We start from the raw sequence: 14,253 nt of genomic DNA, 5'->3' as shown, positions 1-14,253 counted from the left end.
CCACAGAGTGGGGAGGCTACATGAGAGTAGAGCCAACCCAGAGGAAAACAGAACCTAAAGGTAGAGAGAGCAAGACTGAGTTCAGATGGTACTGTTCAAGCCCCCTAGATTCAACAAGATCTGAAGTCAAGTCTCTCCCTGGACTTTGTTACGTAAACTATTAAGGTCCTTTCTTTGCCTAAGCAAGTTTGAGTTGTGTTTCAGTCATTAGGAAGCATATTCATGAGCCCGTGAGAAAAGTTAAAGCAGTCCTATGGGGCAAATCCCTATTAATATGAAAGAGTCCTGAAACACAGAGAGAGAGGAAGGAGCTTGCCCAAGGCCTTTAAAGCAGGGTGGCAAGCAGAGTTTGGATTAGAACCAAGTTCCTCCAATTCCCCCTTCATCTTTTCCAATTCCTTCAGCATCTTTAGGATACGATCCCAACTCTAACACCAGAATTTAGGGCCAACTCTCTATAGTCTGGCTTAACCTTTCTTTCAACTCACAGTTCCCACTACTCTGCATCCTTTTTTTAAAGCTGACATTGATTGTTTACTGCATCCCAAGTACTGGGCTAAACTTTTTATATCCATGATTCCCATTTAATCATCAAAAAAAAATTCAGATTATTATTCTTATCTTATGAATGCGGAAGGTGATGTTCAGAAAGGCTAAACAACAACAACAACCCAGGATCACAGAGCTAATAAGTTATAAAGCTGAGACTTGAACCTAGGTCTGTTTGATTTTCTGAGACCACAGATTCTTAGCCTGTTGTCCATAAACCCCTAAAGTGTCTATGAACAAATTTCAGGCGGGGTGGTAATTCCTTAAAATTAAGTGAAGAATCATGTATTTGTACATTTTTCTGGGGACAGGTATGGATGTGGTATCATCAGATTCTCAAAAGGATCCATAACTCAAAAGAAGTTGAGAATTTATATGGTACACAGTGAACTCCTTGGGGTGAGACATAAGACCAGGTACATAACAGACTTAGTGAACTCAGCTGAGCTGTTCCCCCTCAGTCAGTCTAAGAACAAATAACATGGGACTTAGACACCATAGAGAAGCAGGTAATCCCCTAGGGGCCAGGCCACTGACAAGTGGGTTTCTGGTTTGGACATAAGGAGCCCCAAATCCAGGCGCAATCTCCTTCCAATCAACTGATCTTCACATTCCCCCCTTTACCACAAAGTGTTGCTTACTACATGCCAGACACTGCTAAGAGCTCTTCAAATATCATTTCATTTAATCATCTAAGAACTGGGCAAAGTAGGTATTTTTATTATCCTCACTTACAGATAAGGAAACCAAGCCTCCAAGACATAAATGACCTGCTTTCCTATATCTGGAATCTGCCAAGAAGGGATGCCAATGAATATATCTCAGAGAAAGCAGCCTCAATGGCTGAACAGGTCTGGCCTCTGGCCAGTTTTCAAACTAGAACTATTCAGGCTTTGTCCAGGAGCTGCTTGCTTTCAGAGTGGCTGATGGGCGGCAGGAAGATGATTTCTCAGAGCATTCTGTTTAGGAAAATGCTACTTCACTTCTGGCTTGTTTCACCCACTTGGTCTTGGATGGACACAATTGTTCACAGAACAAGCTGCACCACCCTTTGCCAAGCTGACCTGGCATCCGTGTGCAAAGCAGATTACATCAGAGCCCCCCAAAACCCCTCCTCTGGTAGCTCTATGTCTGGTCAGAGGTGAGGACTCAGCTGGCTCCCAGTCAAATAGTTTAGTTAAGGAAACTATGAATCCCCTGATCATTTGCACACATCTGTTTTTTTTAAAGGCTAAACTCAGTTGAAAAGGAAAAGATTTTAACGAGAAAAAAAAAAGAAAAGGCTTTGGAACTTCTATTTTCAAAACAGTGTACTGCTCCAACCCAGATGCATCTAGGCCTTTCTCAATTCCTATTATATTTCACAAAACAACAATAATGCTAACCCCAGCCTCTCTGAGGCTCCCACTATATGTGGGATGGTAGCTAGAGGCTGCAGAAGCCTGGAGAAGGTTGAAGAATAGTGATGTACAAGACCAAATTTTTCTAACAGTGAAGGCTTAGCTGGAGGGAAGGCCCAAAGAGAACCCAAGCCTCATTATCCAGAGCTCTGATCATTACACACTGTGCAATCTCTAGGCCACCATTCTTGTCTGAAGCCAGAAAATGAAAATCAAGAAAAATCAGTAGTAGCACCATCTAGGACTTTGGTATATCTAAAGAGGGTCTTGCAAAGGTGCTATCTACTAAAGGTCATCTTCTGGCAGGTTTGGATGAGAAATCAGAAGCCTACCTGCCCACCAACCCCCCTCAAAAAAAAAAAACAAAAAAAACACAATTAGTTCAAGTCCCCAATCATCATCCCAATAACTGGAGGGGCAGCTCATCATACTTGGAGCAAAGTTCTGGTTGGGCCAAGTAAATTTGTAGTATTATGTAGTACTATGGTGACAAGGCTACCAGGAATTTAAAAACAGTCAACTCAAGAAGTGTTTCCTGAAACCTCATTCATCACATATATTTACTAAGGGCCTATTATATGCCTGACACTCGGCAAAGCAATGGGGCACACAGTGATGAATAAGACAGACAGGTTTCCTGCTCTCATGGAGCTCACAGACTGGCAAAGAAGATGGAGATTAAAGAGTTACACAAAATGAGGACAGAAGAGTAAAAGGTCATTACATAGAGTATAGGATATAATGAGGGCATGTATGATGGAGAGATTTTATATATTGATTGGGAATTCAGGAAGGCTTCCCCAAGGAAGTGACATTTGGGTTGAGATCTGACCGGGGATTTGATGGGAAGGAAGGACGTTCCAGGCTGAAAGCAGAACATGTATGAGGGCCCTATGGAACAAAGATTTGCTGCTGCAGGAAAACGAAGGAAGGCTAAGGTGGCTGAAGCCTGCAGCAGGAGGCTGGAGGGGTGGGCAGAAGCTAAATCTATCGTGCAGTACCCTGTGGGTCACATTAGGGTACTCAAACCCTAGCTTACATATAACTGGAAGCCACTGAAATGATTTAAACACAGGGAAGGAATGTTCAGCTTTATCGAATGGACCGTGATAGCTCGAAAGTAGATAATGGAAGAAGGATCAGGGGTGAAGGTTTGAACCTGAGGCCAGATGCCTGGGATCGAACTCTGGAGGGGCTCTCACCCTACAGGGGACAAAAGACTGCTATCTGGATAGAAACATGTAAGGGGTGTTACTTACCTGATTGAATCTCCGGGTAAAGGCCACAACATTAGGAGCGAGACTATGTTTCTCCTTCTTACTCCATCCACAGCTGGCTAGTTCCTAGGAAGCACAGAGTCAATTTCAATAGTGATTCTAATCAGGATGCAAAACACATCAGGGACATCTAATTGGAATGTGATCATGGAGGCAAGGGAAGAGCTGAAATAGGCTATTCACATCTTCACCAGGGTGGGAAATCACTCCCCTTTGCTGGAGAGGAGGGCTGAGTCTGCAAGTGGAGGTGTATCCTAGGATTCCCTGAGATAAGGTAGAGACAAGGAATCAAATACTTAACTCTACAATCCTGGCCACATATTCAAAGCCCTCTGTGCCAAAGTATTAACCCTACCACTGCTACACTGCCAGCTTTTCTAAAACCAAAAGTCCTTTCTTACATGCAAATTGTCTGAGATAACCATCCTCCATATATGTAGCTGTCAGAGCCCCAAACCAACTTAAAAATTAAAATCTGGCAAAAGACTCAGATTTCATTGGTGAAATGACATCGTCCATCCTGGGGTCAGGCAAAATTCTGGTTCAAGTTTACTGTAATCGTAGAACATTGTGTGATTACCTCAGATTCAGTCCTGAAGTTGGCTACTCTTATCTATCATATAACTAAAAGGAGGCAGGAGAGGTTACTTTTACTAGCTTTTTTAATGGTCTTGTTTCTTCCTTTCCAGTATGTTTAGCATTTTAATTTAAGGAATCAAATTGCCTTTAGATAATCTGATTACCTATCAGTGGGGCTGGTTTCCATCAGAAGGATGTAAGCTGGAGATAATATGGATAATCTAGTGTGATTACTTGGGGATATGTAAAAGGATCAAGGTAAAGCCATTATTCAAATGTCCAGTCATTCTTAGCTTGTGCCTTGGGGAGCCATCCCCAAAGTTATAAGACTTCCTTTAATTCATATCAGGCCTCAGCATTATTAATAATATTTTTTAGCACATACCTATAACTTTTATTAGACCTTTAGCAAGAATCCAGCTGCCAGGCAGCTGGAATGGATGCAGACCATGGGTCTACTAGATCAGGGAGAGGCAGTGGGAACAGCCAGAGACAAAACTAGCTGGCTGGGCAGTTGTGCCTGAAGTGCCATACCCATCAAATACATCTTAGGATCCAACTATAAGCCACAGACAGGCACTTATAAGAAGGCTGGCTGAACGCAATGGGAAGCTCTGTTTACAAAAATGATAGAACTGGATGTGGGAATTCGTGGGAACCAACCAGGAACTAAGAAACACAGATCTTCTTGCTGGCTTCCCCACTTCTGTAAATGGCATTACCGTCTTTCCAGTAATCTGCAGGAGAAAATGCAACCCATCTTTGACCCTGCCAGGTCATTCACGCCCTTACAGTTTAGATTCCAAGTAATAATAATGACAATGATATTAACTAATCCTATCATTTATCAAGAATCCACTATGTGCCAGGCATTGGACTAGGCACTTCAAATATGTTATCTTATGTAATACTTAAAATATCCATTTAGCAAAGAAGAAAAGGGCTTAGAAAAGTTAAAGAAGAAAGCAGACTCTAAAATTACATACTTAGTAAAACCAACTATCAGAAATGATCCTTAATATTTCACTTGCTTGAACAAATAGTTTAAATCATTTGTACACAAAATTTTACATCCCCCTGATTCTCTTGAAAGAATGCTACTTCTTTTCAAATGTATACATGAATCTTTTTTCAGATGTAGCATTTACCTCTGTTTACTGTGCTCCCCCTTGTTCTGAAAATCTATATTTAAGTACCTTTCCAAATGTGTATTTGACTTCAGTTACATTTATCCCCCTCTCCCCTTGAAAATATATACTTGAATCATTTTTCAAATATTTATCAACAGTCTTTTGAGGTTTATTTTTAAGGACAAAGGACTCTCTCCCTTATGGATCCCAAAGCCTGTCCTGGAAAGGTGTTGGTTATAATCAGATATGAAAAAGAACTGGTGAAACTGTTGTTCAAGGACTGAGGTATGGTTATTGCTCAATTTCTGGCTGAAAGTTGCTCCCTTCATTTTTTTCCTGAATTTTTTTTTTACAAACAGGAGGTTATCTTAAAAGGAAACAATATGAATCTTACGGTCACATAGACCCAGGCCAGAACCTGGCTCTCTACACATAAGCTGCATGATGTTGAACATGTTACTTACATTCTTAGAATCTCATTGTTCTCATCTTAAAATGGATATGATACTATATTTACCTATGAAGCTTGTTATAATGATTAAATGAGATTTTTTTTTTAAACTAAAGCACCTAGCACATGACAGGTACTTAATAAAGGTTATTTATCTTCCTTTTCCCAGGTCATGCTACTTTTAAGTGACTAAGGCAATATTCAGACTCAGCACTAACTCCAGACACACTTTTCTTTTTACACAACCACAAAATCAATGCTGTCTTGAATTACTAACAAAATCTATAATTATTTCTCTTTTATTTTGCTAATGTCATATGGGCAGAAACCAAAGCATGTACTTAATATATCTGCCCTGAATTTACTTGATTTTAACACTACTCAGACTCTGATTCAAAATTGAATGTACAGTTCTTAGGTTTTGACACTTTCCTAAGGAAACTTTTGCACTGAAAGGTATGTAATGTTTAAAATTAGAACCTTTGAAGAGTAAAGCATTACACTTGAGAAAGGCCTCATTTGAATCCCTGGCAACCAGAGGCAAGTTATCTTGCTTAGCTTAAGTTCCATCACTGACAAAAATGGGGATGCTGACTCTAATCCCACATAACTGTGGTGGAGACTAAAAGGAGGTATATCCTGACAAAGATGTGACATGCCAGGCATAGGGCCTGGCTCACAGCAAATGCTCAAGAAGCATTTGTTGAATGAATGGAGTATGTGTGCTTTTCAGTGTTGAAATCTCCCAAATCCACTGCAGAAAGATTTATCGGGATGTCAAAAGAAATAAGAATATTCTATCTGCACTAAAACAAGTACTGGGGCCAACTTCTTTGGCACTGTTCCTCTTCTGTGTTTGGCCTTACTGGATTACAAAAGATTCCATCCATGTGAAGTGGGTTTGGAAAATGTGAAGTAATAGAACAAAATTCTTCCAGTCACTAATACCTTAGAAAGGTCCATGCTACGGAACTGATTAGAGTGCAATTAAGTTAAATGAGGCAGGGCTGGTTCTAGAAAGGAGACCAAGGGTTAGACTGAGGCTGGTTGAGACCCCAGAAGCTCTTCATCCTTGGTGAACACTGAGCTTTCTGGCTGCCACACGCCTCACCCCAAGGGCCCTGGGGCTTGATCTTGCCCAGGTCATCCCTGGCTTTGACTTCATTGCTAATGTTGATTATAGGAGAAAGAAAAGAAAGAATTAGTACAGTTCTTTGCCCACTTTTTCTGGGACGTCTCCTCTATAATGTGTATGTTCCCTGGGTTCATCAGAAAGTAAACAGAAGCTGTGAGAAGAAAACTTCCTGTCATCAGACTTACAAATTCACCTGCATGCTCCCCTTATCTCTGGTTTTAATGGAAGCGGTCCTTTTCCTTTCCTCCTGGGTTTTGGATCCCATCCCCTTCCACCTTCTGAGGCCTTGCTCTGATGCCTCTTTTATCCCTGGTTCTTTTCTCTCCAATTTCTCCTTCCCACTACCTATAGGTATGCCTAAGAGTCACGTCCAGAGGACCTCTTTTACTGCTCAGATGTGGCCTCTCTTTCTCTCTCTCTAAGCCCACCTCTGCAAGTGAAACCATTGTCATCTCCCCTACATGGGATAGAACACCCAGGGGTGAAAGTCTCCCTGGCAACATGGGAGATAATTCCCAGGTATGAGCTGGCCCTGGCACTGTGGGCTCAACAATGCCAAATGGGGAAAAAGAAATGTCTGGCATATCCTTCTGAGATTACCAGGACTTGTCACCCACAAAGAAGTCCCAATGGCAAAGGTACATGATGTCCACACTCTCCTAGCATGGGAGATCTGTTGCTCCTACCTCCAGCCTGTGACGTATGTCCCTTGAGAGACTCCTACCTGGGTGAGCTGGAGGCTCAGGACGGACCTAGCAGAGGGACTGGTTTTAGTCTGAACAGTAAGCACTGAGGACAAAAGCGTCACAGTAAAGAGGCAGCACAGAGTAGGGGTTAGGGGTTAGATGAACCAAGGCTGACAACCTGACTCTGCCACTTAGGCTGTTTAAACCTGGGCAGGTCCCTTAAGCTCTCAATACCTAAGTTTTCTCATCTGAAAAATGACATTAATAATAGCACTTCCTTCAGTGGGGTAGGTATAAGGATTAAATGAGCTGATATTTGTAACGTGCTTAGAATCCTGTCTGATACACTGAAAGCACTTTCCATCTATTTGTTCAATAAATAAAATAATGCTCACAAGAAAAGTCAGCTCTGAGCAGGTAAGGGCAGAAGCAGATGGTCCAGGAGAGATGGAATCTGATGGGGGTAGGGAGAGATATGTCCCTAGGAGACCAACTGTGCCCCAAATGAGGGTCAAGATGCAGCTAAAGGGAAGTACCAGCAAGATTTACTGGGCATCCACTTAGTGCCAGGAATGTGTGAAAATTCACAATATTGTTCTAATTTGCCAGCTGCCAGAATGCAATATACCAGAAACAGAATGGCTTTTAAAAAGGGGAATTTAATAAGTTGCTAGTTTACAGTTCTAAGGCCAAGAAAATATCCCAATTAAGGCAAGTCTATAGAAATGTCCAATCAAAGGCATCCAGGGAAGGATACCTTGGTTTAAGAAGGCCGATGAAGTTCAGGGTTTCTCTCTCAAGTGAGAGGGCACATGGCAAATATGGTTTCATCTGCTAGCTTTCTCTCCTGGCTTCCTGTTTCATGAAGCTCCTCAGGAGGCATTTTCCTTCTTCATCTCCAAAGGTCGCTGGCTGGTGGACTCTCTGCTTCTCATGGCTCTGTTGTTGTTCTCTGCTCTCTCTGAATCTCCTGCTTTCTCCAAAGTGTTTCCTCTTTTACAGGATTCCAATAAAGTAATCAAGACCCAACTGAAATGGGTGGAGACACATCTCCACCTAATCCAGTTTAACACCCACTCTTGAATGGGTTACATCTCCAGGGAAATAATCTAATTAAAGTTTCCAACATACAGTACTGAATAGGGATTAGGAGAAATGGGTGCCTTTACAAAATGGGACTGGGATTAAAATATGGCTTTTCCAGGGTACATACATCCTTTCAAACCAGCACAGATATCATCTTATTTCATCCTCCCAGAACCTTTAGAATAGGTACAATTGCTATTACTTCCAATTTCTAAATGAAAAAAAAACATGTAACAGGCAGGTGATGTAATGTTCCCAGAACATATACACAGAGTCAGGTGGTAGAGGTGCTGGAAGCTTACATTCACCAAAGCCAGGATGGAACTGGCCTTCAGCTAGGGCTCCAGCAGACTCCCAGCCTGGAAGACAACTGAGTGACATGAAGGAATAGGCCAAAACTGAGGCTTGGCTGTAGATTCTGAAACTGCCCCCTGCCTGAATCAGAACTGGCCTAGGAACAAGGCTGCCAAGGCCAGACTGTGGGCATGGTGCCTCTGGATATAAGGCAGGGCTTAAAAGGCAAAAAGGGTATCAGCATCCCCAACTAAAATATCAGAACAGAGGGAGTTCTCCAAGGAACAGAGATTCAAAGATATATGGTCTGTGTTTAATAAGCACTAACAGCCTGCAAGGCACAAGGGTGTGTGCTTTACATGCAGCAACTTATTGGATCCACAAACAACATAATGAGATAGGTACTAGAGTAATCTCTATTTGAGGAGTCAGAGAGGTTGTCACTTGTCTAAGACCACACAGTTAATAAGTGCCAAAACTGATATTCAAACCCTATTCTGACTCCATAGCCCAAGTTCTTATTGGTGTAAGAAAAGCTAGAACTCAGAACAATCTGTGACTGCCAAATGGGCTAAGGGAAGCAAAAGGGGATTTGCAGTTCTTTTAGGCAATGAGTGAACCATTTTATGGATATGCTTTTGGAAAGAATACTCATTTGGTCCCTCTCAAGGAGACCCTCCCCCATCAAGTGGAGGTGCGGAATGTCATATCCAGTATCATTAGCTCAACCCTGAGTAAAATCTGCAGTTCTAGAGATCTTAACAGTTAATAAAGAAGTATTAATGCTTTATTTACATGTGTTTTACTATAAACGCAATTAAATATCTTCTTGTACTCAGTTATAACCCTTAACAAGACCATTGATCAAACGTTTGAGAGAGCAATATAGTTCATCTATGATTAAAACAGGTTTCAAATTGGAGATGCTGATTCTGTCTATTCTGTCTCTGTCTATTCAGACCCCCAAACACTTACAATTCTTAATATATTAAGTTCAAAATTTGTCACATATTCAAATGACACACTAGACATACACATTTTCCTAAGATCCCTCCAAAGACCACTCTGACAAAGTATAGAAGTAGAATTAAGGATACTCCCAATCAAGCAAAGAGAATCAGCAAATGAGAGATTTCAACACATTTCTGGAAGCAGAAATTAACATGTTATTTGATCAAATGGAAAAATAATTTCTCGAGCAAGACTATGCCAGTAGGATGGTACAGAGGCAGTGGGAATCAGGTTGCTTGGTGGGACCTCAGAAAGGCTCTTGCCCCAGAGTCATCAGGAATAATGAAAGAGGGACAAATTAAAGGAAAGTGTGTTGGACAATGGCCTAGTCAGCACCCTGACCTGTGGCCTAAGAGCACAGGTGGCCAGCATCTACCTCAACACCCAAAATTGAATTGGAAGAATTAAGGGCTTTGGTTAGATATTGGCAGGCTCCTCTCTTGCCAATATTTGGAAGACGGTGAGCCAGTTCCCCATCTTCTCATTCTAAAGTGAAGGTAAACCTGCTATGTATTGTCCCAGATCATTTGGTTTTCCTAGGTTGACTTCCCGCTCATGAGAAAAGCCAGGTGAGAAAATCATAAACAAACAACATCAGCAGGCATATGACTTAAATAAGAAGAATAAATAAAATGACAAGATAAATAGAACATTTATCTCAGAAGAAAAAGAGATAATTCAGAGTCAAAAGACTTTATAAATTCTAATGATCTTAGAAAGATTTGAGAAGATATCATATCCATAAAACAAAAAAAGCATACTATTTTTTTAGAAAAGGAATAATCAGAGATTGGAGAACAGGCTGCTAGATTAAAAAAAAAAACAGCTTACAAAAATAAAAGATTTCATAAATAAAATGGAAAATAAAATCCCAGAATGAAAAAGGAAAAGGCAAAGAATATAACAGCAACAATTTAATAGAAGGATAGAAAGATAAAGTCACAGTAGTTTCCCAAAAAGTAGAAAAATAAAAGGTCAATGAGAGGGGAAATATGAGAGAAAAGATAAAAGATATGGAGGGCCCATCCAGGAAGGCCAATATATGACTAAAAGGAGCTGTAGAAAGAGAGAAAAGTTAAAAAAAAATTGTAGGCGTAGAAATCATTCTTTTTTTTAAAGTGCTGAAGAGCAAGTCTTCAAATCCGAAGGGCTCACTGAGAACACAGCACAAAGAATTAAAAAAATACACATATTCAGACATATCTTCACTAATTTTAGAAGATTCCAAAAGTCTCCATAGGGGGAGAGAAAAGCTACTGACAATCAAATAAGAATGAGGCCAGCATCTCATTTCTCATAAGCAACAATCACTGTGCTTTCTAACAAAAGATCACTTCTAAACTATAATTTTATGTCCATCTAACTTTCAATCAAGTTTGAAGGCAGATTATGGCCTCTTTCAGACATGTAAGAGCACAGAATTTTTTTTTTTTTTTTGCATGGGCAGGCACTGGGAATCGAACCCAGGTCTCTGGCATGGCAGGCAAGAACTCTGCCACCGAGCCACTGTGGCCTGCCCTACAGAAATATTTTATCTTCCAAGTATTTCTTCTGAGGAAGCCACTGTAAACATTCCAACCCAACAAAAGTGCAAACCAAGATTCAAGAAAGAATGGAAAAAGTTCTGCTCCAATCTAGCATACAGAAAGTGACAAAAGAACTTCACCTCACTCTAACAAGAAAAAGGCAAATAATCTAAAAAAAAGAAAAATAATGTTTCTTGAGTCCAGCACAAAATAAAGTTGTAAGGCATTCAAGTGAACTGGATGCCCCATCAACTGGCAAGCCCCTTTAAGGAGAGAAGGGACAGATAAATGCTGTTTCATCTTTAGCAAAGCTTGGGAGAAAACAGTACTCTATGCAAATGAATAAGAAGAAACCAACTAAAACTTTAACAAATTCTTAAAGGCCAAATATGGGCTAGAATATCACTTTGGAATAGCTGGGAATTCCAGACACAAGGGGAGTTTGCAGTCAATTGTCAGCTCTTTTCCAGTGGCCTTCACATAGAGCCCTATCCACTTCCCCTGGGCTCTTCTTACCAACGACAACAAAAAAGATTTATGATACAGCAAATTCTATCACCTCTGAGGGAACAGCCCAAAAATCCTCCGTTTCTGGGGAAGAAGTAGAAGCAAAATTCATTTGCTTCTGGAGAAGGAGTAGGAAATTCTCTCATCCACAGGACAGAAGAAAAGATCCATTGTTGTTGAATAAGGGGTAGAAGGAAAAGCTCTCTGCCTCTGCAGAAGGGGCAAGAAACTGTTTTGGGCTTAGTATCCTGCACTGGTACAAAGCAGAGGTCTTCTACCTTTGGATAAAGAAATTCTTTTTTCACTCAAAAGCAACCACAGACAAGACAGAGTTTGACTGATGTGAGGCAGAGCGACTGGGATGTTGAAAAAGCCCCAATCACAAGGACAGGCACACAGAACCTACAGAAGACTGAGGGTGCACCAACAATCCAATCCCATCATGAATCTAGCACCAAAATAACAATTAACTGCTAGCAGTCTACCACTGGGGAAAGGAAAAAAGTATGAAGAGAAAGCTCTTCTATGACACTGATGTGCAGGGACTACTGAAAGCTGAAGACAGAACAGAAACACTGAGAAAAATCCTCTGGGACCTCAGACCCTAATCTAAACACAAACTAAAGAAAAGTCAACCATGGGAAGAATTTAAAGCCTGTGGTACAACAACAAAATCCAAATCTATCTTAAATCTTGAAAAGATTAACTCAACTCTCCATAATAATGGGCTGGCAGAAGAAGAAGCATGTCTATTTATGGGAGAAAATACTATTCACTTCATTCTGTTATGTCCTTCTACACTTATATGGTAAGCATTTGATCAAAGTTTAGAGACACACCAAAAAGGAAGCTAAAACAACCCACTATTAAGAGATAAAACAGACTTCCGGAGAAGATGGCGGCTTAGTAAGACGCGCGGGTCTTAGTTCCTCCTCCAGAAAAGCAACTAAAGAAACAGAAACAATATGAAACAGCTCCCAGAGTCACGACAGAGACCAAAAAGACAGCGTACCCCATTCTGGAACAGCTGAATGGGCAGGGAGAATCTGCTGCGGTGAGATACCCGAGGGGCATGCGTTTTCCCGGCCGGGGCGGCTGGCGACTGGGGTCCCCTCCACGCACGTGGCTCCCCAGTCTGACTGGGAACGTTGGATAGCAGGGCCCTCCCGTCACGCTTGGCGTTTCGGGCCAGCTGGGCAATTAGGACCGGCACTCTCCCAAGCCGCGGCGGCCAGCGACCCCCGCCTCCACGCGCGGTTTCCCGGGCCGACTGCCGTGCAGACAGACGAGCGCCACGAGCGCCACCTACTGGGCAGGAAAAGAAAAACAGAGCCCAGAGATTTCACAGAAAAAGCTTTCAACCAGCCGGGTCCCACACCCAGGGAAACCTGATCAAATGCCCAGACACCAGCAGAAAATAATGGATGACGCTCGGAAAATTGAAGATATGGCCCAGTCAAAGGAACAAACCAATAGTTCAAATGAGATACAGGAGCTGAGACAACTAATGCTGAATACACGAACAGAAATGGAAAAACTCTTCAAAAACCAAATCAATAAATTGAGGGAGGACATGAAGAAGACATGGGCTGAACAAAAAGAAGAAATAGAAAATCTGAAAAAACAAATCACAGAACTTATGGGAGTGAAGGACAAAGAAGAAAAAATGGAAAAAACAATGGATACCTACAATGGTAGATCTAAAGAGACAGAAGCTACAATTAGTGAACTGGAGGATGGAACATCTGAATTCCAAAAAGAAACAGAAACTATAGGGAAAAGAATGGAAAAACTTGAGCAGGGATTCAGGGAACTGAATGACAATATGAAGCGCACAAATATACGTGTTGTGGGTGTCCCAGAAGGAGAAGAGAAGGGAAAAGGAGGAGAAAAACTAATGGAAGAAATTATCACTGAAAATTTCCCAACTCTTATGAAAGACCTAAATTTGCAGATCCAAGAAGTGCAGCGCACCCCAAAGAGAATAGACCCAAATAGGCGTTCTCCAAGACACTTACTAGTTAGAATGTCAGAGGTCAAAGAGAAAGAGAGGATCTTGAAAGCAGCAAGAGAAAAACAATCTGTCACATACAAGGGAAACCCAATAAGACTATGTGTAGATTTCTCAGCAGAAACCATGGAAGCTAGAAGACAGTGGGATGATATATTTAAATTACTAAAAGAGAAAAACTGCCAACCAAGACTCCTATATCCAGCAAAATTGTCCTTCAAAAATGAAGGAGAAATTAAAACATTTATAGACAAAAAGTCACTGAGAGAATTTGTGACCAAGAGACCAGCTCTGCAAGAAATACTAAAGGGAGCACTAGAGTCAGATACGAAAAGACAGAAGAGAGAGGTATGGAGTAAAGTGTAGAAAGAAGGAAAATCAGATATGATATATATAATACAAAAGCCAAAATGGTAGAGGAAAATATTATCCAAACAGTAATAATACTAAAAGTTAATGGACTGAATTTCCCAATCAAAAGACATAGAATGGCAGAATGGATTACGACCCAGCAATACCACTGCTAGGTATCTACTCAAGGGACTTAAGGGCAAAGACACAGACAGACATTTGCACACCAGTGTTTATAGCAGCATTATCTACAATTGCAA

At 41.2% G+C, this 14,253-nt stretch overlaps 1 protein-coding gene across 21 annotated transcripts in view; it reads right to left on the bottom strand.

Annotated features, from left to right (window-relative positions):
- Positions 1-14,253, bottom strand: part of RALGPS1 (Ral GEF with PH domain and SH3 binding motif 1) — a 617,170-nt gene that overhangs the window by 247,829 nt on the left and 355,088 nt on the right. For all 21 annotated transcript variants that reach the window (XR_013169371.1, XM_077145262.1, XM_077145266.1 and 18 more), the window contains one exon: positions 3,209-3,292. Coding sequence is in view for 20 of the 21 variants with exons in the window: in XM_077145262.1 (XP_077001377.1) it covers positions 3,209-3,292 (84 nt within the window). In the remaining variant the exon portion in view is untranslated. The remainder of the gene's footprint in view (positions 1-3,208; positions 3,293-14,253) is intronic.

This window comes from Tamandua tetradactyla, chromosome 2, assembly GCF_023851605.1.
Source record: "Tamandua tetradactyla isolate mTamTet1 chromosome 2, mTamTet1.pri, whole genome shotgun sequence".
Classification (NCBI taxonomy): Eukaryota; Metazoa; Chordata; class Mammalia; order Pilosa; family Myrmecophagidae; genus Tamandua; species Tamandua tetradactyla.
The sequence above is the reverse complement of the archived record's forward strand: the minus strand, read 5'-3'. Positions and strand labels throughout refer to the sequence as shown.